The 26,005-nt window shown below is 40.0% G+C and overlaps 1 protein-coding gene across 1 annotated transcript in view; it reads right to left on the bottom strand.

Moving 5' to 3' along the window:
• Positions 1–26,005, bottom strand: part of SRBD1 (S1 RNA binding domain 1) — a 237,846-nt gene that overhangs the window by 160,713 nt on the left and 51,128 nt on the right. Inside the window, 3 exon segments of the mRNA XM_043511889.1 lie at positions 2,412–2,569; positions 15,087–15,194; positions 22,398–22,501. Coding sequence (XP_043367824.1) covers positions 2,412–2,569; positions 15,087–15,194; positions 22,398–22,501 — 370 coding nt within the window.

The following is a 26,005-nucleotide window of genomic DNA, read 5'->3' on the forward strand; positions in this document are numbered from 1 at the left end:
GCAGGGGGAGATTCTCTTGGAGGTGGCTTTTTTATGCCAACAGAAGAGCTCTCTCCCATCAGCACAGAGCGTCTTTACCAGACGTGCTGCATTTATAGTCATGGCTTTAGGTTCCTCAGTGACTTTTGAAAATGGAACTTAAGCATTTTAGACCAATGACTTCCTATGCATCAAACAAAATGTATTATAAATACACTGCTCCAAACCATAAGGAACTCTGTAAACAAGGCCAGAATCATTAGGAACTGACTGGGTAGTTAGCAAACGTATGAAAAACACTATGAACAACTTTTATTAACTACAGAGGTGGACAAGTACCTATATGACAAAACACATGCCATCACACCTGATAGCTCTTTTTTTGAAGGCAAGAACAGGATGGGAGGAGAAAGTGACAAACCTTTTCACACCCTTACAGGGGTAAACCTCCAGACCAAATTAAGGCACATTAGAAAGATTTGCCCTGCAGCTCCCTAAAAGTTCTCTGGTGAGCCGGTGCAGCTTCAGATCTCCAGAGCTGCTGGGTCTGCACCTTCCGTAAGTGCCAGTTTACTTTAAAATATGCAATATTAAAGAAAAACAAGCAGAGAAGAAGTCAATTTCCAAGTGTATAAACAGGTTATTTGTGTGGGAAAAAAATTATGAAGTACAGTAACGCCTCACTTAATATTGTAGTTATGTTCCTGAAAAATGCAACTTTAAGCAAAACGATGTTAAGTGAATCCAATTTCCCCATAAGAATTAATGTAAATGGGGGGGTTAGGTTCCAGGGAGGGAAAAAATTGCCAGACAAAAGGCATTATATACATTTTTAACAGTTTTCAACAAGCAATTTAATACTGTAGTCATTGCTGAGTATGAAGCTTGGTTGAGGTGGTGGAGTCAGAGAGTGGAAGAGCGTGGATTGTCCGGCTGCTCCTCTTGCTGAACTTTCTGAACTCGCAAAAACACATCTAGAGATTGTTGTTTTGCTTTCCTTTTTTTTTCCTTGGTAAATTTCTTTATAGCAAGTCATTAGATGACCAACTCCCCTGATCTCTTTGGAGCTGTGTTCCCTGTCAGGATCATCAGCACTCAGGATTTGCAAGCCAGCCTTAACGTGCCTCTTCTCCAACCCCCCCACCCACCTTCTCCCCCTTTAGTCTGCACACCGCATCCTTGCTCCTCCCCCCTCCTTCCTGAACACCACAAAACTAGCTAATTGCCGTGGGCAGGAGGCTGGGGGAACAGGGGAAAGCAGGGTCCGCTGGCGGGTGGGAGCATAGGGGAGCTGATAAGGGGGCTGCCAGCTGTGGACAAAGCAGGCAGCCGAACGACGTTATAGCAGAGCATTGCACAACTTTAAACGGAGCATGTTCTGTAATGGAGCAGAAATGTAAGATCGAAACAACGTTAAGCGAGAGGATGTTAAGTGGGGAGTTGCTGAATTCAAATGCTGATTCCATTTTAAGCTGCAACACATTACGGGTCCAATTCCTAACTGTCTTGTTTTAATTATTTATAACTGTGTGATGAGAGTGCAAAAAACTGTTCATTCCCACTTTGAACAGGTGAAAATGACTAGACAAGGGAATGAAGACTCAGGCCCATAACATTTAATGTCAAAAAGAAAAGGAGTACTTGTGGCACCTTAGAGACTAACAAATTTATTAGAGCATAAGCTTTCGTGAGCTACAGCTCACTTCATCGGATGCATTTGGTGGAAAAAACAGAGGAGAGATTTATATACACACACACGCACAGAGAACATGAAACAATGGGTTTATCATACACACTGTAAGGAGAGTGATCACTTAAGATAAGCCATCACCAGCAGCAGGGGGGGAAAAAGGAGGAAAACCTTTCATGGTGACAAGCAAGGTAGGCTAATTCCAGCAGTTAACAAGAATATCAGAGGAACAGTGGGGGGTGGGGTGGGAGGGAGAAATACCATGGGGAAATAGTTTTACTTTGTGTAATGACTCATCCATTGCTGGTGATGGCTTATCTTAAGTGATCACTCTCCTTACAGTGTGTATGATAAACCCATTGTTTCATGTTCTCTGTGTGTGTGTGTGTATATAAATCTCTCCTCTGTTTTTTCCACCAAATGCATCCGATGAAGTGAGCTGTAGCTCACGAAAGCTTATGCTCTAATAAATTTGTTAGTCTCTAAGGTGCCACAAGTACTCCTTTCCTTTTTGCGAATACAACTAACACGGCTGCTACTCTGAAACCTAACATTTAATGTCATGCTACTAAAGGAATTTGCAGGGTAAACAACATGCAAACATGAAAGACTAAATCATAACAGAAAATAGATACCCTCCATAAGTATATTGTATAGCACCTAGCTTTTACTATAATTCAGTGAATTTCAAAAGTTAAACAGTGTTTTAAAAGCTGATGGAAAATCTGGAATTTAAACTTACTGGTTGGTGAAATGATAGCCAGCTTGCAGCCATGTTTGTACCCAGGATCAACTCCCATTATAATACGTCCTCTCACAGGGCTCATCAGAAGCAACTGTCGAAGATTTCTTCCAAACATCATTATAGATTCTTTCTCTGCATCAGATGTTAACTTAGATCTTAGAGGATAGAAAGCAAAAAGAGCGTTTTTTTCCCTGTTAATTTTCAGACACATTTTTTAGTTGGTTCAAAGTACTCTTTTTGGAGCATTTCTGATTATTTCTTACTCTGAAACCTGATTATTTCTTCGTTACTGTCCACTGGATCTCCTTGAGTTTTGGGTACATTTACTTTAACAGGGATACTATATGAAAAATTGGCTGTAGTCCTAAAAAAGTAGCATCAGTAACTGGCTTGCAGTTACCATTTCCCATAAGTTGTGTAAAGTGCACAGACTCCTTTCTGCCTTATTTTCACACATCCACTATTACATTTTTGAACAGACAGCAGTCTCTACTCAAAGCTGGGTTTCTACTTGCAGGGGAAAGGTATTCTGATCTTCATTAGCCCGGCCTTGAGAAACACCTATGCTGAATTCAGCTTCTAATGTAAACCTGCGGAGACTGGGAAAATTTCCTAGTTACTGAGAAAATTACCACCCAGCAGAACTTGTTTAAGCAAGTAAGCTTGAAATGGACTAGATGGCCTGATAAGCCGTTTCTATATGTAATTGCTAAATTACTATAACTCACTAGATAGCCAGTCTGGTTTATGAGTTACAGTATTTCACAACTGTATTTGAAACTGGTGACTTGATAAACAATTTCAGATGCAAAATAATAACAGTGTAATTGATGTGTTTTCATATTTGCTTGTGTGGAACGTGTGGTTGTAGGCAAAGCAGAAATTCATAGATACAAAACATTCTCTATTTTTCTTCCTTTTCCATGACCTTTGATAGAAAAAAGAAATATACCACTGAAGACCAAGGAATGAGTTCTGTAACTTTAGCACCATTTATTACAAATATCCTTGTTTATCTGAGACAAATGTGTATTTTTGCTAGGTGTAAGTATGCAAAGTATGTGCCTTGTATGTCAACAGAAGCCAAAAAGAGAACGTCTGATAACAAAATGTCTTAATTGTTTACACTTATTACAGAATAAAAAAAAGTTTATTAAACAAAAAGAATCTTTAATATTCAGTGGTTTCCTCTCTCTTTGCACTTGAACACATCTATGCACCATCTTATAATGTGATCAGTTACTAGGATAATTAAGAAAGTCATGATGAGTCATATAGTAACTAACACTGTAAGCCTGCATATAACTTTAAAAGTACCCACACTTTTTCCCCCAGGAGTGTGTGTCTTCTTGGTCAGTCAAAAAAGAACCCTTTTCTGCACATTAATGTACCACTGAAACAATACCTAAGATTACGATAAATGAAAAATTAGGGAAAATAATTCTTTGTAGTTTTTCTATACAATTAATTCTCTGTTTATATATTTTCATATTCTCATTTACACATCAATTAATTTTGTGCATTTGATAGTATTTTATGTATAGTCAGATCAATTGCTTCCCAAAGAGCCAGTCTGTTCCCAGTTTCTGAGCGTCTTTACACAGAGCAATTATGAGGAGAACAGACATTTTTAAAAAAATAGGAAAATATGACTAAAACCACAACTACTGGCACCCAGACTCATGGACATATGTAGAATGTGAAACTACTTTTAACTTCAATTTTTGAAAAACAGTCTAGATTGCAAGTTGGTGATGTCCCTTCATCACTCAGAAAGACACAACCATCCACATGTTTCCCTTCACACATCCTTTGCAAAGCATTTCTATGGAAAGGCATCCTTTATGCAAAAGAAAGAAAATCACTCTGGAATTGTCTTTGTATGAAGAACACAAAATTAGCATAGATATTATCTAAAGGGTGTGACAAAGCTCCGACCTCGTCTCAGTACGTCCTGCGCTTCCTGGCAGATTACGTTAGCCTCAGAGGCTCACTGTGACCCTCCACGTAGCCCTTCTCTCTCTAGAGGCAAGGGTCACAGCCTACTGACCCATTTTCATCACAAGCCAGCAAGGGTGGTGAGGAGAAGCTACCCTCCCTTGCAGTGTCTCTGTTGTCTCCCAGTCTCAGTGATTAGCCGGGGAGGGGAGTGGGGAGCCCAGGCCTGCCCTCTACTCCAAGCTCCAGCCGAGGGACCCTGATAGTAGCAGCTCTTGGTAGCTGACTTTTTGGAAACAGGACGAGTATGATTCCTTGGACCACTTCCCCACAGCAGCCCCCACTTCCTTAATATCTTCATCACCTTTACCTCAGGGCCTCCTTCCTTGTGCCTGATAGGATTAGTACTGCTCCATTTCTCCAGCAGCATGGCTTCCTCCTACAGATCCTGACACACACGCCCCCACTTGACTAACTGGGAAGCTTTTAACTAGTTTCAGCCAGCCCCGATTGGCTTCAGGTGTCCTAATCAACCTAGCTGTCTTCCCTGCTTTCTAGAAGGATCTTAATTGGCCCCAGGTGTCTTAATTGACCTGGAGCAACTGCTATTTGCTTACCCTGGTAACAGGGATTTGTTTAGCCTGGGGCTAATATATCTATCTCCCACTACTTTCCTATAGCCATCTGGCCTTCCCCCATCAAAAGGGAGATGATGAAAAGTACACAAAATTTACATACATTCCCTAGGCTGCCCTGTCATTTCAAAGGTACATCAAAGACTGTGCTCTGGTCTCCATTGAGTAGAAGAAGGAATCACCCTCAGGTAGCAGAATGGCTGCGCTGTAGCAGCTGCCACTGAACCCAACAGCAGAAGCAGTCGCTGCCTCTGCCATGGTGTGTGGGCGTGAAGACTGGAGAATCTGCACAAAGGAAGATCCTCTGGCCCTGGCATTCCTCTATCTCCAAAAAGTGGGTTCTATATCACCCACAGGACATCCACTCCCCATATGCAGCTCAATCTACCAGTTCTACTACAACAAGGACCTGTGCAGGAATTGGATTTATCCCTAGCCACATGTTATTAGTTTTGTACATTTTATGGAAACATGTTTAAAGTTGGCTTGGATTTAAGAAACTTTTATAGTAACAGGAAATGGTACTGAAAGTGCCAGGTGTGTGGAGACTATAACGTATGTCCTTTCTATTACTTAATATCCTGTATTTTTAATTTCAAATATAGACCTTTCTTTTTCTCTTTACCTGCTTCTCATTCAACATCTGTATCAGTGATATGACTCACCACCCCGACTGCCAGCCCTCAATTTTAAATTTTGGATAGTCATTTAATCCTTTATGAAACTGTCCCAGGTAGCCTGACATTTATTTTTCCTTTATGTTCTCAGGACACCACTGACTGCGTCAAAAATGATCAAATGCCTAGCTTTGTGTTGTTCTAATTTCTGGTAATTCTTATTAATGAGGTTTGTGGGAGTGGGGGTTCTCTCTTAAACATAAGAGCATTGATTATTTTGAAAATAAATATTCTCATTTGCCATTTTATGAAAAATAAAATAATTTAACATTATCATTTCAAATTTACTAGGATGATTATAGTAACAACAAATATAAAGAATATGAAGATTCCTTTAATTTTCTTCTGCATTTGAAACTCAAACTTGCATTCAGTCATCAGATTGCCAAGAGAAGTATTTTAATAAGGGCAATTATCCTAATTTTGGCCTACTGACATCTGGAGTCACAGCTAGAAGATAAGGGTTCTAAAGTTTGGACTCCATTTCCAAACTCCAGCTTCCATATGCAAAGCACAAGCAATATTTTCTGTGGGAACTTCAGGTGTGAAATGAGATGTATAGGAAAAAAGTGACTATGAAGAACAGTGAGGGAAGGAGCTTCAGCACTTTTTGAGAGAGTATGGAAAATTAGGAAAGGATTATACATTTAAAAAAAGATTTCTTCATCTCATCACTTCTGTTCATAGATACTAAGGTCAGAAGGGACCATTCTGATCATCTAGTCCGACCTCCTGCACAGCGTAGGCCACAGAATCTCACCCACCTACTCCTACGAAAAACCTCACCCATGTCTGAGCTATTGAAGTCCTCAAATCATGGTTTCAAGACTTCAAGGAGCAGAGAAGCCTCCCTCAAGTCACCCATGCTACAGAGGAAGGCGAAAAACCTCCAGGGCCTCTCCAATCTGCCCTGGAGGAAAATTCCTTCCCAACCCCAAATATTGGCAATCAGCTAAATCCTGAGCATATGGGCAAGATTCACCAGCTAAACCCTGAGCATATGGGCAACAAGATTCACCAGCCAGATACTACAGAAAATTCTTTCCTGGGTAACTCAGATCCCACCCATCTAATATCCCATCTCAGGGGATTAGTCCTATTTACCCTGAATATTTAAAGATCAATTACTTACCAAAATCACATTATCCCATCATACCATCTCCTCCATAAACTTATCGAGTAGAATCTTAAAACCAGATAGATCTTTTGCCCCCACTGCTTCCCTTGGAAGGCTATTCCAAAACTTCACTCCTCTGATGGTTAGAAACCTTCATCCAATTTCAAGTCTAAACTTCCTGGTGGCCAGTTTATACCCATTTGTTCTTGTGTCCACATTGGTGCTGAGCTGAAATAATTCCTCTCCCTCTCCTGTATTTATCCCTCTGATATATTTATAGAGAGCAATCATATCTCCCCTCAACCTTCTTTTAGTTAGGCTAAACAAGCCAAGCTCCTTAAGTCTCCTTTCATAAGACAAGTTTTCCATTCCTCGGATCATCCTAGTGGCCCTTCTCTGTACCTGCTCCAGTTTGAATTCATCCTTTTTAAACATGGGAGACCAGAACTGCACACAGTATTCTAGGTGAGGTTTCACCAGTGCCTTGTATAATGGTACTAAAACCTCCTTATCCCTACTGGAAATGCCTCTCCTGATGCATCCCAAAACCGCATTAGCTTTTTTCACAGCCATATCACATTGACAGCTCATAGTCATCCTATGATCAACCAATACTCCAAGGTCGTTCTCCTCTTCCATTACTTCTAATTGATGCATCCCCAACTTATAACTAAAATGCTTGTTATTAATCCCTAAATGCATAACCTTACACTTCTCACTATTAAATTTCATCCTATTACTATTACTCCAGTTTACAAGGTCATCCAGATCCTCCTGTATAATATCCCGATCCTTCTCCGAATTGGCAATAATTCCCAGCTTTGTATCATCTGCAAACTTTATTAGCACACTCCCACCTTTTGTGCCAAGGTCAGTAATAAAAAGATTAAATAAGATTGGTCCCAAAACCGATCCCTGAGGAACTCCACTGGTAACCTCCCTCCAACCTGACAGTTCGCCTTTCAGTAGGACCCGTTGCAGTCTCCCCTTTAACCAATTCCTTATCCACCTTTTGATGTTCATACTGATCCCCATCTTCTCCAATTTAACTAATAATTCCCCATGTGGCACGGTATCAAATGCCTTACTGAAATCTAGGTAAATTAGATCCACTGCGTTTCCTTTATCTAAAAAATCTGTTACTTTTACAAAAAAGATTAGGTTGGTTTGGCACGATCTACCTTTTGTAAAACCATGTTATATTTTGTCCCATTTACCATTGACTTCAATGTCCTTAAGTAATTTCTCCTTCAAAATTTTTTCCAGGACCTTGCATACTACAGATGTCAAACTAACTGGCCTGTAGTTACCCGGATCACTTTTTTTTCCTTTCTTAAAAATAGGAACTATATTAGCAATTCTCCAATCATTCGGTACAACTCCTGAGTTTACAGATTCATTAAAAATTCTTGCTAATGGGCTTGCAATTTCAGGTGCCAATTCCTTTAATATTCTTGGATGAAGATTATCTGGGCCCCCCGATTTAGTCTCATTAAGCTGTTTCAGTTTCGCTTCTACCTCAGATATGGTAATATCTATCTCCATATCCTCATTCCCATTTGTCATGCTACCATTATCCTTAAGATCCTCTTTAGCCTTATTAAAGACTGAGGCAAAGTATTTGTTTAGATATTGGACCATGCCTAGATTATCTTTAACCTCCACTCCATCCTCAGGGTTTAGCGGCCCCACTTCTTCTTTCTTAGTTTTCTTTTTATTTATATGGCTATAGAACCTTTTACTATTGGTTTTAATTCCCTTTGCAAGGTCCAACTCTACTCGACTTTTAGCCTGTTTCACTTTATCCCTACATGTTCTGACCCCAATTAGGTAGCTTTCCTTGCTGATCCCTCCCATCTTCCACTCCCTGTATGCTTTCTGCTTCTTCTTAATCACCTCTCTAAGATGCTTGCTCATCCAGCCTGGTCTACAACTCCTTCCTATGAATTTTTTTCCCCTTTCTTGGGATACAGGCTTCTGATAGCTTCTGCAGCTTTGATTTAAAGTAATCCCAGGTCTCCTCTACCTTTAGATCCATAAGTTCTTCAGTCCAATCCACTTCCCTAACTAATTTCCTTAATTTTTGAAAGTCAGCCTTTTTGAAATCAAAAACTCTAGTTGCAGATTTATTTTTCTTAATCCTTCCATTTAGTTTGAACTGAATTAGCTCATGATCACTTGAGCCAAGATTGTCCCCTACAACCATTTCTTCTATGAGGTCCTCGCTACTTATCAAAATTAAATCTAAAATGGCATCCCCTCTAGTCGGTTCAGCAACTACTTGATGAAGGAATCCATCAGCTATCGCATCTAGGAAAATCTGAGCCCTATTATTATTACTAGCACTGGTCCTCCAGTCTATATCTGGGAAGTTAAAGTTTCCCATGATCACACAGTTTCCATTAGTATTTACTTGATTAAAAACATTAAAAAGGGCTCTATCCATATCCAAATTAGATCCCGGAGGTCTATAGTGTTGAATCCCTATGAAATTATTCCAGGCAGGACTGCAACAAAATAAAATGTATTCTGAAGTGCCAAAAGCATTGCTGGACATTATTATACCAGGTCTGAGCAATCATGGTATCTGACAGGAAGGAAAGTAGAAGGCAGGAAATTAAACAATAAATAAGGTAACTGTCTTGCTGGCAAGTTCTCTCCTCCTCATCATTAGGAGTAAAAGTCTCAACACACTCTTCGAAACTTTCTGCTCCAACGCTTATTAATAAAAAAAAAGTTGGAGATGTTAATACTAAAAGGAGGTTTTAAAGTACTTTAGCAGCCCTGTGCAAGACTCCAAAGAAAAACTTCTGATGAAAAGAGAGAGAGGATAAAAAAGGAGAGGAGTTAAGTGGTCACAAAAGTGAGAAACTGATTGCTCACCATCTCAAGCCAAGAATACTATTGGCAGGTGCTGTACATTCTTCCCCACAGGAGTTCAGTTTCAGCACTCATCCCATATTATTCCAGTTCCAGGCCTTTCCTAGTTAGGAAATTTGGCCAATTATGCCAAATTTTCCCAAACAGTGAGATATGGACAAACATCCACTCAGGAACAAAAAGTATTTCACTTATTTCACTTATGACCTAAACTCAGACTTAACCTGATCCAGAGTTTGTTTTATTTTAAAAAGCAAAACAAAAAATTGCACTAACCCACTGTTGCAACAAACTTCACATTATAAATTGTTGATGAAGATTTCTTTGAAAGTGCTGGTTTGGTGAAAAAAAGTGTATTCCTATATGTACTCCACACTACTTTAAGACTATTAAATCTATTCCACAGCATTGCAAAAGTATCCATGATTTCATATGACTGAGAAGAGCTAAACGAAGCTAACTGTTGTTGCAAGCCATTGTAATGCATACCTAATCCCTATTTACCAAACAGCTACTTCTGAATAGTTAATAACATAACATAACAAAACATACGTTAGACCACGCAAAAGTCACATGGGAGGGAGGGGGGAAGGTATGTACTTGGTTTAAAAAATGAGTGGAAAGAGCCAGGTTATTAAAGAATATTGCTCCCAGTATAAACTATAACCAAATTTCTTAAAAGTATCCCGTAAATAATTGGATGTTATTAGGGTCTTTGTTAAAAAAACAACCACACATTGTAGTTAAGGCCAGGGTTTTTCTACTGAAGCACAGAGGCAGGTGGCTCATTATCCCACCCAGATATAAGGAACGTGACAATGAGCCTAAGGTGTGGGTTGAACAGTCTAAGAACACTAGAGCCAAGCCTGGGAAAAGGCTTGATTTAAGGAACTCTCATCGTATTATTAGCTTAGAGTCATAGAGTTTAAGGCCAGAAGGAACCACCAGATCATCTAGTCTGAACTTCTGTATATCACAGGCCACCAACTTGTTAATAAAAGTTCCAGGAAATTCCAGGAAAGGGACAAATTTTGACTCTGAAGAGTGAACTTTGTTTTAGAGCAGGTTGTGAATGGCAACTGCTCTCGCACATTTGAAGGAAACTGGCACGACATCCCCACAAGACGATATTCACAGTTTTGACCAACTATGGTGAAATAAACCTCTCTAATTTATTTTAATAGCTAAGAGGATTCAGGTCACCGTGTGTCGCTTCCTCGGCACCTTTGTAAGGTGCCAATGAGGTAACACCTAAGGGAGGTAGCAGACCAGTTACTGCATTTATCCCATCCTTCCAGAAATCTACCATACAAACTGCCAGTCAAATGAATTGGAGCAATCTTGTCTGCAAAGTAACTGACAGTGGCCAATAAAACAACTCGGATACATAGAAGCAGGAGCACTCAAAGCAGATATTTTTCAGAGGGATACTGGCTCCCTAGTTATATGAGGCCTAAATTTTCAAAATGCGACTATTGGTTTTGGATACCCAACTTGACAAGCTTCAAGGGGCCTGATCTAAAAATCAAAACATCTTTGACTGTTTCAGGTTGTGCACCCAAAAAATTAAAGACACACAAAAATAGTAACTTTTGAAAAAGTAGGTGGTGTATGATAAAAGAGTTTGAAAGTTTATCTGGAGTGTGTGTGTTATGGCTGTTTTTGCAACTCAAAGTGGATTTGCACATCAATATTATTCTTAACCTAATGTATAGGGCCCTACCAAATTCACAGTCCATTTTGGTCAATTTCATGGTCATAGGATTTTTAAAATAGTAAATTTCATGATTTCAGCTATTTAAACCTAAAATTTCACGGTGTTGTAATTGTAGGGGCCCTGACACAAAAAGGAGGTTGTTTGTTTTTTGGTTGGTTTTTTTTTGGGGGGGGGGGGAAGGAGAGAAGGCAGGGAAACAAGGTTATTGTTTGCGGGGGGGAAGGTTGGAGTACTGCTACCCTTACTTCTGTGCTTCTGCTGGCGGCGGTGCTGCCTTCAGAGCTGGGCAGCTGGAGAGCGGCAGCTGCTGGCTGGGAGCCCAGCTCTGAAGGTAGAGCCGCCGCCAGCAGCAGCGCAGAAGTAAGGATGGCATGGTCTGGTATTGCTACCTTTACTTTTGCGCTGCTGCCTGCAGAGCTGGGCCCTCACTCAGCACCCCCCACTCTCTGGCTGCCCAGCTCTGAAGGCGGCAGCGCAGAAGGGTGGTGCGGTATGGTACTGCCACCCTTACTTCTGTGCTGCTGCTGGCAGGGCTCTGCCTTCAGAGCTGGGTGACCGCAGAACGGCAGCTGTTGGCCACATGCCCAGCTCTGATGGCATCCCCCTGCCAGCAGCAGCACAGAAGTAAGGGTGGCAATACCATGACCCCTCTGCAACTCCCTTTTGGCTCAGGACCTCCAATTTGAGAAACGCTGGTCTCCCCCATGCAATCTGTATAGTATAGGGTAAAAGCACACAAAAGACCAGATTCCACAGGGGGAGACCAGATTTCACATTCCTTGACACGTTTTGCATGTGAATTGGTAAGGCCCTACTAATGTATTAACTGTAAGAGTTATGGAGTATTTATGACAGTTACCACAACTAACCAATATTTTTGTCATATATTTTGTTTAAGAATTATACTTACTGTAGCAACCTTAACTTGAAGTCTAATTTGAAGGAGGTTCAGGGAGAAGAGGAATGGACCACGACACCTTCTATAAGCCTGGTTGACCGCAAAACATGGTCAGCTCAGATGAAGGTTGAAGTGCAGCAAGATGACCTTAACAACTGGATCCAGTGTCATCTCAACCTCACCCCACCTACACTTTCGAAGAAGAGCGGGAGATAAGCTAAATGAAAATCCCTCACATATCTAGGAGGGAAAAGGGACATAGTTTCCCGCTCTCTCAGAAGCCAGAAGTAGTCTAGGGAGTTGAGAGGGAGACACAGACAAGTGAATGTGGCCAATTATGCTTTCAGGGGAATACCTAAATCCTTTTCCCACATCAGCTCTTGATCATAGGATATGTGAAATTCTGTCATACCAGCTTGCAGTTACCAAGCAAATTCACAAGTCCACTTTTAAATCTTTACACATATCGCTTTACAAACCTTTAAATGCCAAATTTAGCCTTCAGACATGCTTTCACGTGCCGTCCATTTACTATAATGAGAGTCCAAGTGGGCATCTGAAACTAGAACTTGCCCCTATATAACCAAGCCTCATAAGAAACCCTTTTGAGTACTATTAATTCCATTTTACACATGAGGAAACAAACACAAAAGTTAAATGATTCACCCAAGGTCACAGAGTGAATCAGTTTCAAAGTTGGGAACAGATCCCAGAAATCCCAACTCTCGGGCCTTGTCTACATTGGGTAGGGTTGCCAACTTTCTGATTGCAGAAAACCAGTTACCGTTGCCTTGCCCCGCTCCCTGCCCCCGCTTACTCCATCCCTCTTCCCTCCATTGCTCACTCTCCCCCACTCTCGCTCACTTGCTCATTTTCACCAGGCTGAGGCAGTGGGTTGGGGTATGGGCGGGGATGAGGGCTCTGGCTGGAGGTGCGAGCTCTGAGGTGGGGCCGGGGATGAAAGGTTTGGGGTGTAGGAGGAGGCTGAGGGGTTCAGAGTGTGGGAGGGGGCTCTGGGATGGGGCCAGAAATGAGGGATTCAGGGCATAGGAGGGGGTTGGTGGGGGGGGTGAGGGCTCCATCGGGGGGTGCGGGCTCTGGGGTGGGGGCAGGGATGAGGGGTTTGGAGTACAGGAGGGGGTTCCAGGCTGGGGCAGGGGACTGGGGTATGGGAAGGGGTGCGGGCTCTGGGAGGGAGTTTGTGTGCAGGAGGGGACTCGGGGCTGGGGCATGTGTCCTGATTATAGTTATAGGTGGCCAGCCACAGATGCTGCAGTGACACAACCCCATAGTGTACACGGGGAAAGGCAAGGCAAACCATGGATTTCTCCATCTGCACAAGGGGCTGTACCAATGGGTAAAATCCAAGGTCAAGAAGGCCCCATTAGATTAGAGCCACACATTAGATTCTGTAGCCAAAAATGATGCAAATTAAACCCAACATGGCAGCCGAACTATGAAGTGATCTTCGGGGACTTAAATCAATCACACTGGAGCCTACTTATATAGTTAACTCCCACCCACCAATGGCAAAATAGACTCAAATACTACTAAGTTTTGAATTTTAAATTTCCTGTTCATTTAAACAGAATGATATAGCTTGCATGTGACACTTCATCTCATGACACAGCTATTACAGTGTCATTGAAAATAAGACTATTTTACAGAGCCATCACAAAATCCATAGTACAGTATCAAACCAACATTATGACTAGTATATTTATCATGTAGTGGAGATGACAAATATAAGGGCCCCTTCCAACAAGAGCAATTACTTTGTCAGTTTCTTTCAGACAGGTAAGAGAAATGGAGTCAGAACAATGTCAGTGACAGCATTATTGCAATGGCAATTGTGTAATGGAAACAACAGATGTCTAAGACAATTTCAGAGACAAAGGTTTATTGTTAAGATGATGATAATGATCCGATTATAGTATTTTAATGTAAACTCTAAACTGTACTTGTTAGGTAAAAATATTATGAAAAGTACAGCCAACATATGAAATAGGGTTCTTTTTTTCCTCCTGAAGTTGAGTTATTGACCATTTTAAATACTTTTTCTCCAATTAAAATTAATAGGAATAAAATGGCTATAAAATGTCCATTTAAAAAAAATTAAGATTACAGATTATTAAAAATGTCTGATACATTATATTGTTTATATTGCTAAGACAAAAATTTTCTTTTTCTGCTTAGACCACTTGTTTACCTAGACCAGGGGTGGCCAGCCTGAGAAGGAGCCAGAATTTAGCAATGTACATTGCCAAAGAGCCACAGTAATATGTCAGCATCCCCGCATCAGCTCCCCTACCCCGCTCCCAGTGCCTCCCACCCACCAGCAGCCCTGCCAATCAGCACCGTCCCCTCCCTCCCCAATCAGCTGTATCATGGTGTGCAGGAGGCTCTTGGGGGGAGGGGGAAGAGTGAGGGCTCAGTAGGCTAAGGGGAGGGGGCAGGGAGGGATGGAGTGGGGGCAGGGCCTGTGGCAGAGCCAGGGGGCAGTGAACACCCCCTGGCACATTGGAAAGTTGGCGCCTGTAGCTCCAGCCCTGGAGTCGGTGCCTATACAAGGAGCTACTTATTAACTTCTGAAGAGCCACATGTGCTCCGGAGCCACAGGTTGGCCATCCCTGACCTAGATTAACCTGAATGCGGTTGAAAACTGAATTTTGAGAATTGAAATTGATAATTCATCTCTTTTGGATTATTTCAGGCTAAACTAAATATTATTAATTTTTACTTGGCTGAATGATACACACTAAATCCTACATGGTACCAGGTTTTGTGAAAACAAACAGTGCAATGTTTACCTGAATTCTCTACAGAGGAGAGGATAAATAAGACGTTTATATGAATCTTCCACCGAATTATGCAATATCTTCATTAACTCTGGTTTTGCATAGCGTTTTGGTCTCCACCTGTACAAAAAAAACAAAAAGAGCAGCATTAAACACTTCCACCACACAGAATCATAAATGTAGATTTCCAGCAATTGACAAGAACATGTGAGGGGAATAGTAGGGGGGGAAATAAACATGGGGAAATAATTTTACTTTGTGTAATGACACATCCACTCCCAGTCTTTATTCAAGTCTAAGTTAATTGTATCCAGTTTGCAAATTAATTCCAAGTCAGCAGTCTCTCGTTGGAGTCTGTTTCTGAAGGTTTTTTTGTTGAAGAATTACCATTTTTAGGTCTGTAATTGAGTGACCAAAGAGACTGAAGTGTTCTCCAACTGGTTTTTGAATGTTATAATTCTTGATGTCTGATTTGTGTCCATTTATTCTTTTACAGAGAGACTGCCCAGTTTGGCCAATGTACATGGCAGAGGGGCATTGCTGGCACATGATGGCATATATCACATTGGTAGATGCGCAGGTGAACGAGCCTCTGATAGTGTGGCTGATGTGATTAGGCCCTATGATGGTGTCCCCTGAATAGATATGTGGACACAGTTAGCAACGGGCTTTGTTGCAAGGATAGGTTCCAGGGTTAGTGTTTTTGGTGTGTGGTGTGTGGTTGCTGGTGAGTATTTGCTTCAGGTTGGGGGGCTGTCTATAAGCAAGGACTGGCCTTTCTCCCAAGATATGTGAGAGTGATGGGTCGGCCTTCAGGATAGGTTGTAGATCCTTGATGATGCGTTGAAGAGGTTTTAGTTGGGGGCTGAAGGTGATGCCTAGTGGCGTTCTGTTATTTGTTAGTCTCTAAGGTGCCACAAGTACTCCTTTTCTTTTTAATCTGTTCTTGAAAACCTTCAATAACGGGGATTCAAAAACTTCTCTGTTCCAGTGACTAACTATCCTTATAGTTAGAAAGTTGTTCTTAAAATTCCTTGCTGCAAACTAAGCTGATTATTTCTTGCCCTAGCCTCAGAAAGGAAGATCCCCTCAAGATAAGAAAGAAGCAGCTTCCACAGTTAGAGAGAGAGAAAATAAAGACCAAAACAATTTTCTAATATGTATTGCTTCAGCAAGATGTTCTATAAATGCCAGCACTACTGCACCAATGCTGCTGTAAAGTTATATCTTCAGTATTGAATTGAAGAAGGCACTGTAACTTGGCACACACTTTTACTGTCAGAAAAGGTGAGAGGACTATGGACTTTTAGCGAACTAGTATTTCAGATTGTCTTCATTTTAAAGAAAATACTACAAAAATAAATTAAAACTTCCCTCCCACTTGGACTGGAAAGAAAAAAGAACTGTCAAACTTCTTCCCAAATGTATGAATAAATCAGTTTTACATTTCCATTATATGCACCTCATTTACAATTCCCAACTTCCTCATATGTGACAAAGCATTTCCTGTGGATGCCACTACTGCGTTATGGATGTGAATAGAGGGCAGCTAGTTAAGAAAGGCAATGGAGGTCAAATAAAAGTGCTGGAAAAAAAATTGAAGTGCTGAACTACAGCCAGTTAACAGAAAACAAATACAAAATTGAGTTAAAACATTTTCTTAACATCTCTCTGAGTGAAAACAGTCTATTTGTTTTGGAACAGCAAAAAAGCAAACATACCCAGTACATGCATTTTCTTTTTGTTCTGTTAATGATATGCTTAAATTATACACCAAATTCCAGACTAGCAAAATCTCATTCAAAAATAATCTCCCAGAATTTTGTAAGCCATGCTTATCTTGTACCTTTTCTACTGTGGTGCAACTGTGTGGATAGACAAGGCCCTGCTAAGATTTGCTACAAGACATCAACCCAAGCCACAGGAGTCAGATCTGAATTTCAAGCTTCCCCAAAATTCAGGTGTGATCAGATCCAAGGTTTTGTTTTTCACCAAGCTATTTTCTGAGCAACATTATTAGCAAGAACCCATGCAATTACCTACCAGATACAAGAGAATTAAAGTTGTCCACTGAGCAGGTAGGAGGGACTTGGCAGGGCTCTATCTGGAAACATTTGGGTACATTTCAGAAAGCTGTTTTTAACAATATGAGAGAGTGGTGGCCATTTGAAAATCTGTCCAGGTGTGAGCACGGTTGAAAATTATGCTAATTTTTAAAAAATAGAGTATTAATCTTGTCTGTACTGCACTTACATGTAAAGCTAATTTAGAAAAAAGACTCCCAAACTTCTCTGAAATAGCCCAGACAACTTTTCAGTTGTTTACAGAATTATCTCCTGAAACAGATTCTCTTCTTATGTATTTATATTTTAGAAGCACTATGTGATCAGCTAATTAAACACCATACCTTGATGCATACATACATGGGGAGTTAAAGATTACATAAGGACCCTGTTTTACCATTTCATTACTTTTGAATGCTTAGCCACATGACCTTAACATTGTACTAACAATTTTTGGCAACAATTTTATTATACTCTGTTACAGAGAGGATTTTTTGGTATACACATAAAACAGGTGCTGGGTTTCCTTTGCTCTCATTGCTACCCAATTCTATAACCAGAAATTTGTACAGGTGGTAAAACTGACTATACTCATGGAAATAGTAATGCATTTGGACAGCAGACATCAGGTTCCCTCTCTCTTGTTAAGGCTGATTAGAAGACCTCTTATCCACAAATAGCTCATCACAGCAGATATTTTTGACTGCATGCTACCTACCAATGACTAATAAAATGATTTTGTGATATTCAGTGAGAAGTCCTATAAATACTATAGAACCACATTCTACAATTCATCATGAAACTAAAAACATCCAGAAGAGGTATTCAATAAACAGCCTGTGAATAAATAGCATGTTTTTTAACCCACACACATATTCCGTTACTTGTGGGGGGAGAGAGGGAAACAAGGCTTAACACTGGAATGGAGCTAAAGCACCTCTAGATAGCTCTTGAAAGATAATTTGAACCTAATTAATCTCTACTCCGCAAAGTGTTTTTTTCTGGAATATTTAATGAAGACTGAATTAATTTCTAAAATACTTTAAGGGTGGCAACCGTCAGGAAAGTTATGAAAACAGCATCTTCTTACTCAACAGGTCTTCTCTCTGAGTGCATCTGCTTACCCTACGGAATAAGGTAAAAATATCTGCACTCCTGCCTGCATAACAAACAACAGCTGTGGGAGAGTGAGCTGGGTTCTATTTGGGCACACTCATAATCAAAAGAATTGTTAAAGTTCAACTGAGGAATCTTCATTACCAGTGACAATGACTGATTCAAAAAGAATGCAGCTGGTTTTCTAGACCCCAAGTCAAAAAGGCAGCAGTTTAATCTGTTTTCCTGAGAATTTAGCTAATTATACATGGAAGGTGGAAGTCAGCCACAAGAACAGCTATTTAATGCATGATAATACTGGCCTTATGTGGGATTTGAGAATTTCATCCTGAGAGGAGGGGAAAAAAATAAAATCCACCGTCCCCTCAAGCCAAGTGATTCTATTTTTACAGAGTAACTTCTGAAAATGTATTCACACTTCAGTGAAAATCCATCCTCCTCCTCAGTGATCAGTGTGGTCCTGCTGCATAAGAGGGGGTTAGATACAGAGTCGGGAGTACTGCAGGGGACAGTTCTGGACAGGCTAAACCAGCCATTTTCTAGAATTTGGCCCAACCACAATGGCAGTTCTAGCGGTGGGTGCTCATCCCAGTGAGTTTCAATATAATCTTCAGTTTTCAGTTTCCAGCCCTTCTGATTTACACCACATTAGTGGTTATAGAGTCTTCAAAGAGGCCTATCACCCTCTAATTCCCCTTTTCCCCTCAATGGCATGTTATCTCTGAAGACTGCCTCGGGAGAACCAATTAGTGTATTAACTACTAATTTAACAGGTAGGAAATAGCATTGTTTTGTGGAGAGGGCACTTCTGCTCTCTGGATATTTGGGTTCTAGGTTTGGTTTGCTTCTTGTGTAAGCTTAGGCATGTAGCTCAATCTCTCTGCACTTTAGTTCCCCTTCTGTAATATTTCATCACTTCCCAATCTCAGATGAGTGTTCAGATGTTCTCTCCATAAATAATTAGAAGGCACTCGGACACTACAGTGATGAGAAGCAAGTGAATAGGTAAGTAATTGGGATATAGGGCACTGACATCTCTCTTCAAAACCTAGGAGGCACAAGAATAAGAAAAAAAGCTTTGGGATTTGCAGTGACCCACCTCAGAATAACACCACAGTAGAACCCCTATTAAAATGATTGGGGACTGAGGAGTTTGTAAAATCAACATCTCAACATTACAGTAGATATGTTGCATAAATTGCAGTTTGGTGCACTGCATTGTTTTCTTCTTATCCTTCAAACCACAGCAAAGCAATATCCAGTGCCCTGAAGGCATCAGAATGAGATAAGATGATAACTTATTTTTCTTACTTTCACTTTTGTTATGTGATTTTTTTTCCATTTGTTTTCTGTAAGGAAAAATGGTTCATATAACTGGTCACTCATAAGACTGATGTTCATAAAATTAAGATTCTCTGTATATTATATGACAGTCTCCTTTGTATATGTTAGCAAGGTGACAAAAAGTTGAAGCAGCATCTAAAATCTGTCCCCAAAGATATACAGGATTTAAAGCACTGATTTAAAGTACTGGGTAAGAAATGAGAAATATCCTTATGTGAACTGCTAAGGATTTTCGTGTACAAGTGTGACTGTAGATGAAAGAAATGATAATAGGGGGGAAAAGCTTTTGTAAAAGTGTCATCAAAGAGGACTGCCTCCAATTTATAAATTGTATGGGATGAAGCGAAGTAGCACAGAGAATACTGACTGGCCTGCAAATCACAGAAGCAGACCTGGTGCACTGTATACATTAGAATCCCTACCTCAGAGCAGTCCAAAAAGACCTACGTCTGGGTCTAATGCAGTAAGCTACATGGTATTACATTTGTACATGAGACGAATGAGGAGCTAAGATCAACCTGTCAAATTTAGAATTTGAGGTACCAGGGAGTGTATTTATTCTCATCCTCCTGTTCAGACCATTGTGCCAACATCATCAGAGTAACATGACCAGCTCAAGACTGAAGATGGCTGGCCAAGGGCGGCCTAATGTTCAGTAACATTAGGAAACTCTTCTGGTGATCAGATGTGCACTTGTAGAACCAGTGGGAAAGTGTAGAATCTAGCATAGATTTTCATGCATCAAGATCTACTAGAATTGTCTCCTATGGAATCTTTTTATTTGAGAGAAAATAATTTGGCCCTTAATTAGAAAAACCACATATTGACTCTTGAGTCGAATGTTCAATTTCTGAGGTCATTATGCCTCTTAGCACTGGAAGACTGACAAAAATATCTAAATTTACATTTTAAATGATCATTCCTGTAGCAACACAAAATGTTCCACTGACAGTGACTCACTCAAGCTGTTGCTGAATTCTATTGTAGATGCAGGTTTTTAAGACTGTTACAGATATTTCCTTTCCACACTGTAGACCAGTGAGCTCCAAACTTTTTACCTCACGCCCTCCCTTACCTGTCTACCCCCTGCCCCCAAGGACCAGTGACATAGCTCTGGGAGGGGAGGATGCTGACAGGGCTAAGGGGACTGAGGCTGGAGCCAAAGGTGAGAGCAGAGGTGGAGCTGAGGCTGGCAGCTGGAACCTAGGACGCAGGGCCAGCAGCAGATCCCCGGGCGCAAGGCCAGCAGCGTATCTGGGTGGCGCTCTCTCCCCACCCTATGTGGGGGCTGGCCTGGGGCATGCCCCACAGTTTGGGGACCTCTGCTGTAGACAATACTACGCTAGGAAACAGTTTGGTCTGTAGCATATGTAAGAACTAAAATGGATTTTTAACTGTGATCAAGAATCATGAGAGCTCTGAAAAGCCCAAGGACCTTACCATTAAGAAACACTATACTAAGAGAGCAAACCACTTTTAATCACTTATACACTTTCTGTGGTATATAATTTAAATTTCATACCATAGTATGTTACCCTTTTTATGTAATCAGACATTAGCAAGGTCTTCCTTCCTGTCTGTGCATTATTTCACATTAACTAAATTTTACACATCAAGATCAGGATTTCCAAGGATCCTATACAATGGGAATTGGGTACCTAACACCCTTTGGATCTTTGGAAAACCCCAGCCCAGATATTTTGTGTATGCAAGCAAGATAAACAAATAATGTCACGAGAATTTTGCAAAGCAGATAGCTGGGCTCCAGTTGACACTGAAGGGAAGGAAGCTGGGAAGGGAAGGGACCAAGACCTAGAAATAGTGAAGCACTGGAGAAAATATTACTGTAACTAGGACTTCGAGCACACCCTTCACCACAGATTCTCAGAGCATTTGGCAAACATTAAACAAGCCTCACAACAGACAAGTTATCTTAAGAAAGTAACATGTCTGAAGTCATACAGAGACTCAGTAACAAACGGAAACAGAACCTGAGTCTGGACTCCCAATTCTCTGCTTTAACCACTAGCCTATATAAACAGCACACAGTCAGTTGTCAGGACATCTGTGATGAGAATTATGGGGAAACAGATCATATTTAGGTTTGGGGTAATTAAAAATAATATTTAAGAAACAATATCAATAAATGACAGTCCTGAAAGTATACAGAATGCATTCCAAAGTATCAAATTATATAGTGACTTTGGAATGTTACACTTCCTTTATTTTAAAAAGGGTATTTTTCATTAGAAATAAGAATGTTCTTTCATATTTTTGGCACAAGGTTTTTAATGAACGAAGACAGACTATTTTAGACAGTATAATCAATACATATGAATAGAATTTAAGAAAAGTCATAGTAGGTCAGACCAACAGTCCATCTAAACCTATATAGTGTCTTTTGATAGTGGCTGGTGCCAGATGTTTCAGAGCTTCAAAATACACTAATATTTTATCCTAAATGTTCTTTTACCACATGTCCCTGTACAAAGGGCATACTGTAAAAATTTCAAAATGCATTACAAAGTAAACCTTCAAATATTTTAGAATTTGAGGTGCTTAAAGAATGCTGCCAGAATTCTCAAGATACATCCAAAAACATCCTCCTCCTCCTCAAAATAATAAGTCTGCTGTAGGTGGAAATACAGAATGAGATCTAGCTGTTCACAAATTTAAACTCATCTAACAAGTTAAACATTATATTTTCTTAACATAACAAGATATGTGAGGTGCATTTTAGTATGTAGCTGCTTATAGAAAAATATGATTTCAGTAAGAATATATACACATATACACGGACCTTTCATTGACACACCACCTACAGAACTCATTCTTCACCCCGTCAGGAACGTTGACCTTCACTGTCAGGATCTTCAGATTTTCCCCTCGGTTAATGGCCAGAATCTGAGTGCAAACATAAATGGCAAAGACAGATGACACACAAAATACCCAAAAGATAAACTTATCAAGTCAACATTTGTATACACATTTGCTTGACATTCTGGAGTAAGTTATGCTGCTTATATAGTAAAACAGTTCACAAATTATTGGTTTGTATAAATAACATCCAAAATTTAACTTAGATAAAATCCGTAGCAGAATACAGTATATTGTTTCACCAGAGTAAAAAATCTCAATTTCTTTTTGAGAATCCAGTTTCTCTTTATATATATATATTACACACATACACACTCATACATACACACACACGTATGCATACAATATATATATTTAAAAAAAACAAACAAACAGAAAATTAGCCAGTTGTTAATTCACTGACTGATCTACTGAGGTATTGCCCTTGTACAACCCCAGTTCAAACTTTCACCAAAATGGAAAGTGATTCAAATCAAAATAGGAGACTACAGAAGAGACAGCGCTACATTTATGCTCCTGGTTTCCTTATTTGTACTGACAGCAACCCAAATTAAAATCAGTCCGTTTGTAGCAGAATGTGTGACAAGAAAGGTAATCAGTTTAATTTGTAAAAGTTGAACTTTTCATTACTCACCCCTAGGAAACCTTAAAACATTTTGGACCTCATTTTCAAATTAACATTAATATACCAGCCTTTAAATCACTGCACATATTGAAGACACAATCATCCATGCTCACAAGAGAAAGAATCTGTGCACAAAAGGAGCACTTACATTAATGAACTAGCAGGTCTGGAAAGAAAAAAAATCTATTTCAATACACATTCTGGGTTTTTTACGGGCATCTGTGACTAACATGCAAATCCGGGGTCACAATTCAAGAGGTAATTACTGGAAGTTTGTCCCTATGAACCTAGGCTAAATCCCACTTAAGTCAATGAGAGTCTTTCTATTTGCATCAAGCCCTATACTGATATCTTTTAGACAATGCAACCTCAGAATAAGGAATTTAATAAATGTAAAGCATGTAATTTGCAAGCAACTGCATAGAAGAGAACACTGGTTTTTATGCTTCAGTTTTATTTCCTTTTTTTCCACTAAGTTAAACTCCACCACCACATATTCCTTAAACATTAGAAGTGTAAATTCCATTAAAAAAAAGCTGTTAAAAGTTGACATTCCTGTATTGCTGCACATGTTGCTGTATATTACAAGCCATAAACACTGTCACAACAGAGCATTCTGTGTCAATCATGAACTTTAATTCAATCACTAGCTAACTCAGACATGTCACATATGTTAAATACAATGGTTTAAAATGACTCCAGGACATAGTACCAATTTATATTCCTCAGCTTTACTGTGCTTGTGACATACTAGGCCTGACATATAATTGAACAAAAAAGCAAATATAAAAATTGCATGTGAATTATTATAGCATCGGGTATCTTGATTGCCAAAGCAAATGTTTTCATGCAGAAATTAGAAAGACACATTTTTAACAAATCAAATACTTTCATGTTTATTCCAATTTTATATATATATATATATATATATATATATATATATATATATATATAAAGACAAAGCTAATGTCAAGCTAAAGTGAAATCAAAAAGATGTTCAGGATAAACAACATACTGTATCTGACATAGAATTATAATGCCACCATTCACAACGTTATTATAAAAGGGTCAGTGTTTTAATTAAAACACTTTATTTACAAGGGCTTATAACTAGGCAGTAAAAATGCTGTGAGTTGGAACTTAGCAAAAAAAGAGTTTTCTCTCATTAGTAAATGTTTTTACCAACTTTATAATTTAACACTCAATTTAGTCTGTTCTAAATGATGAGCGTCTGCAGAAAAGGGCCTCAATTAAATATGGCAAGCAGTTAATCAATTTCCCCATGTAATGCAATGAATTTATTCAATTTTGGCGGCAGATTCCACAAACAACTACAATGGACATAAAATACATTTTTCTCCAGCCTAAATCGTATCTCTATTAACAGACTGGAATGGATTCAATGGATAGGAGTTACACTATCATAGACTAGTGATGGGGGAAAAAAACTTCTAAAAACAAAACAGAAGCAGGAATTTAATCCAGTGACACAAGGATACACCAGCCTCAGTTCTAGCTATTGAATACAAAACATCTTGTGTATTATTTCACAGAACTTTCTGATCACATATTTATCAGAGAGCCTTAAAATAAGCAAAAAGAAAAGGAGTACTTGTGGCACCTTAGAGACTAACATTAGTCTCTAAGGTGCCACAAGTACTCCTTTTCTTTTTGCGAATACAGACTAACACGGCTGCTACTCTGAAACCTGTCATTAAAATAAGCAGCAGCAGTCTTGAATTAATATATTCCATTTACATCTTTCAGTAACTTTAAATATCTCTTTTGAATCACACTTTTCAAATGGTACTGAAGCTATTATGCCTAAACCATGGTATTATACATATCGGTCTCCCCTCCCTCCCCTCCCCCCAATTATATCTTCCTGCCACATGGTATAGAAAAGAAGAACCAAAGAGACTAATACATAAGCACTAGTATGTTTACAGCAAGTCAGACAATGTCAAGATGTTGTGGTGGAGGTTCAGTCTATTATTTATATTGTGGCAGTGACTAAAATATGCTAAGTGCTGTACATATAAGTCCCCTATCTGAACAGCTGGCATCCTAAAAGGGCAGGACATGTTAACCTCTTTCCTCTTAGGGTATGGTCTACACGACAACTAGACACCCGCGGCTGGCCCGTGCCAGGCAACTCAGGCTTGTGGTTGTTTCATTACTGTGTAGACTTCCGGGTTTAAGCCCGGACCCAGGACCATGCAAGGTGGGACAGTCCCAGAGTTCAGGCTCCAGCCTGAGTCCGGAAGTCCACACTGCAATGAAACACTTCCGGATCTCAAACCCTGCGAGCCTGAGTCAACTGGCACGGACCAGCCACGGGTGTCTAGTTGTTGTGTAGACACACTCTTAGAGGAAAAAAAGGTACTTAACTATTATCTTTAACGTACAGCAAAATTTTCTAGACAGGAGGCACCCTCAAGAAAGGTAAAGATATACATACAATGAAGATGACATTGTTTAGTTATTTTTCAAGACCTATATTTTAATTTATTTTTTTTATTCAGGAATTATCTTTTTTTCTCCATCCAGTTCAGTTCATATCCTTCCTTTGATGCAATTAAAGTTTTCACTAGTACAGGAAAAGCTTTTTTATCCAGCATGTTGGGGCAATTGGGGGGTGGGGGGGAGCGGGAGTGCCAGTAAGTGAAAAAAATCCAGTTAACTAAGAGGGAGGGAGTTTGGGCGCAGGGCTGGAGATTGGGGCGCAGATGCTTGCTCTGGGATGGAGTTTGGGTGCAGGAGGCGGCTTGGGACAGGGATATGGGAATGGGGTGCCAGATCTGGGTGGCACTCACCTTGGGCAGCTCCCCACAAGCGGCAACCTGTCCCTGCTGCTCCTAGGCAGAGGCTTGGCTAAGCGGCTCTGCGCGCTGCCTCTGCCCACA

This window comes from Dermochelys coriacea, chromosome 3, assembly GCF_009764565.3.
Source record: "Dermochelys coriacea isolate rDerCor1 chromosome 3, rDerCor1.pri.v4, whole genome shotgun sequence".
In the NCBI taxonomy this organism is placed as follows: Eukaryota; Metazoa; Chordata; order Testudines; family Dermochelyidae; genus Dermochelys; species Dermochelys coriacea.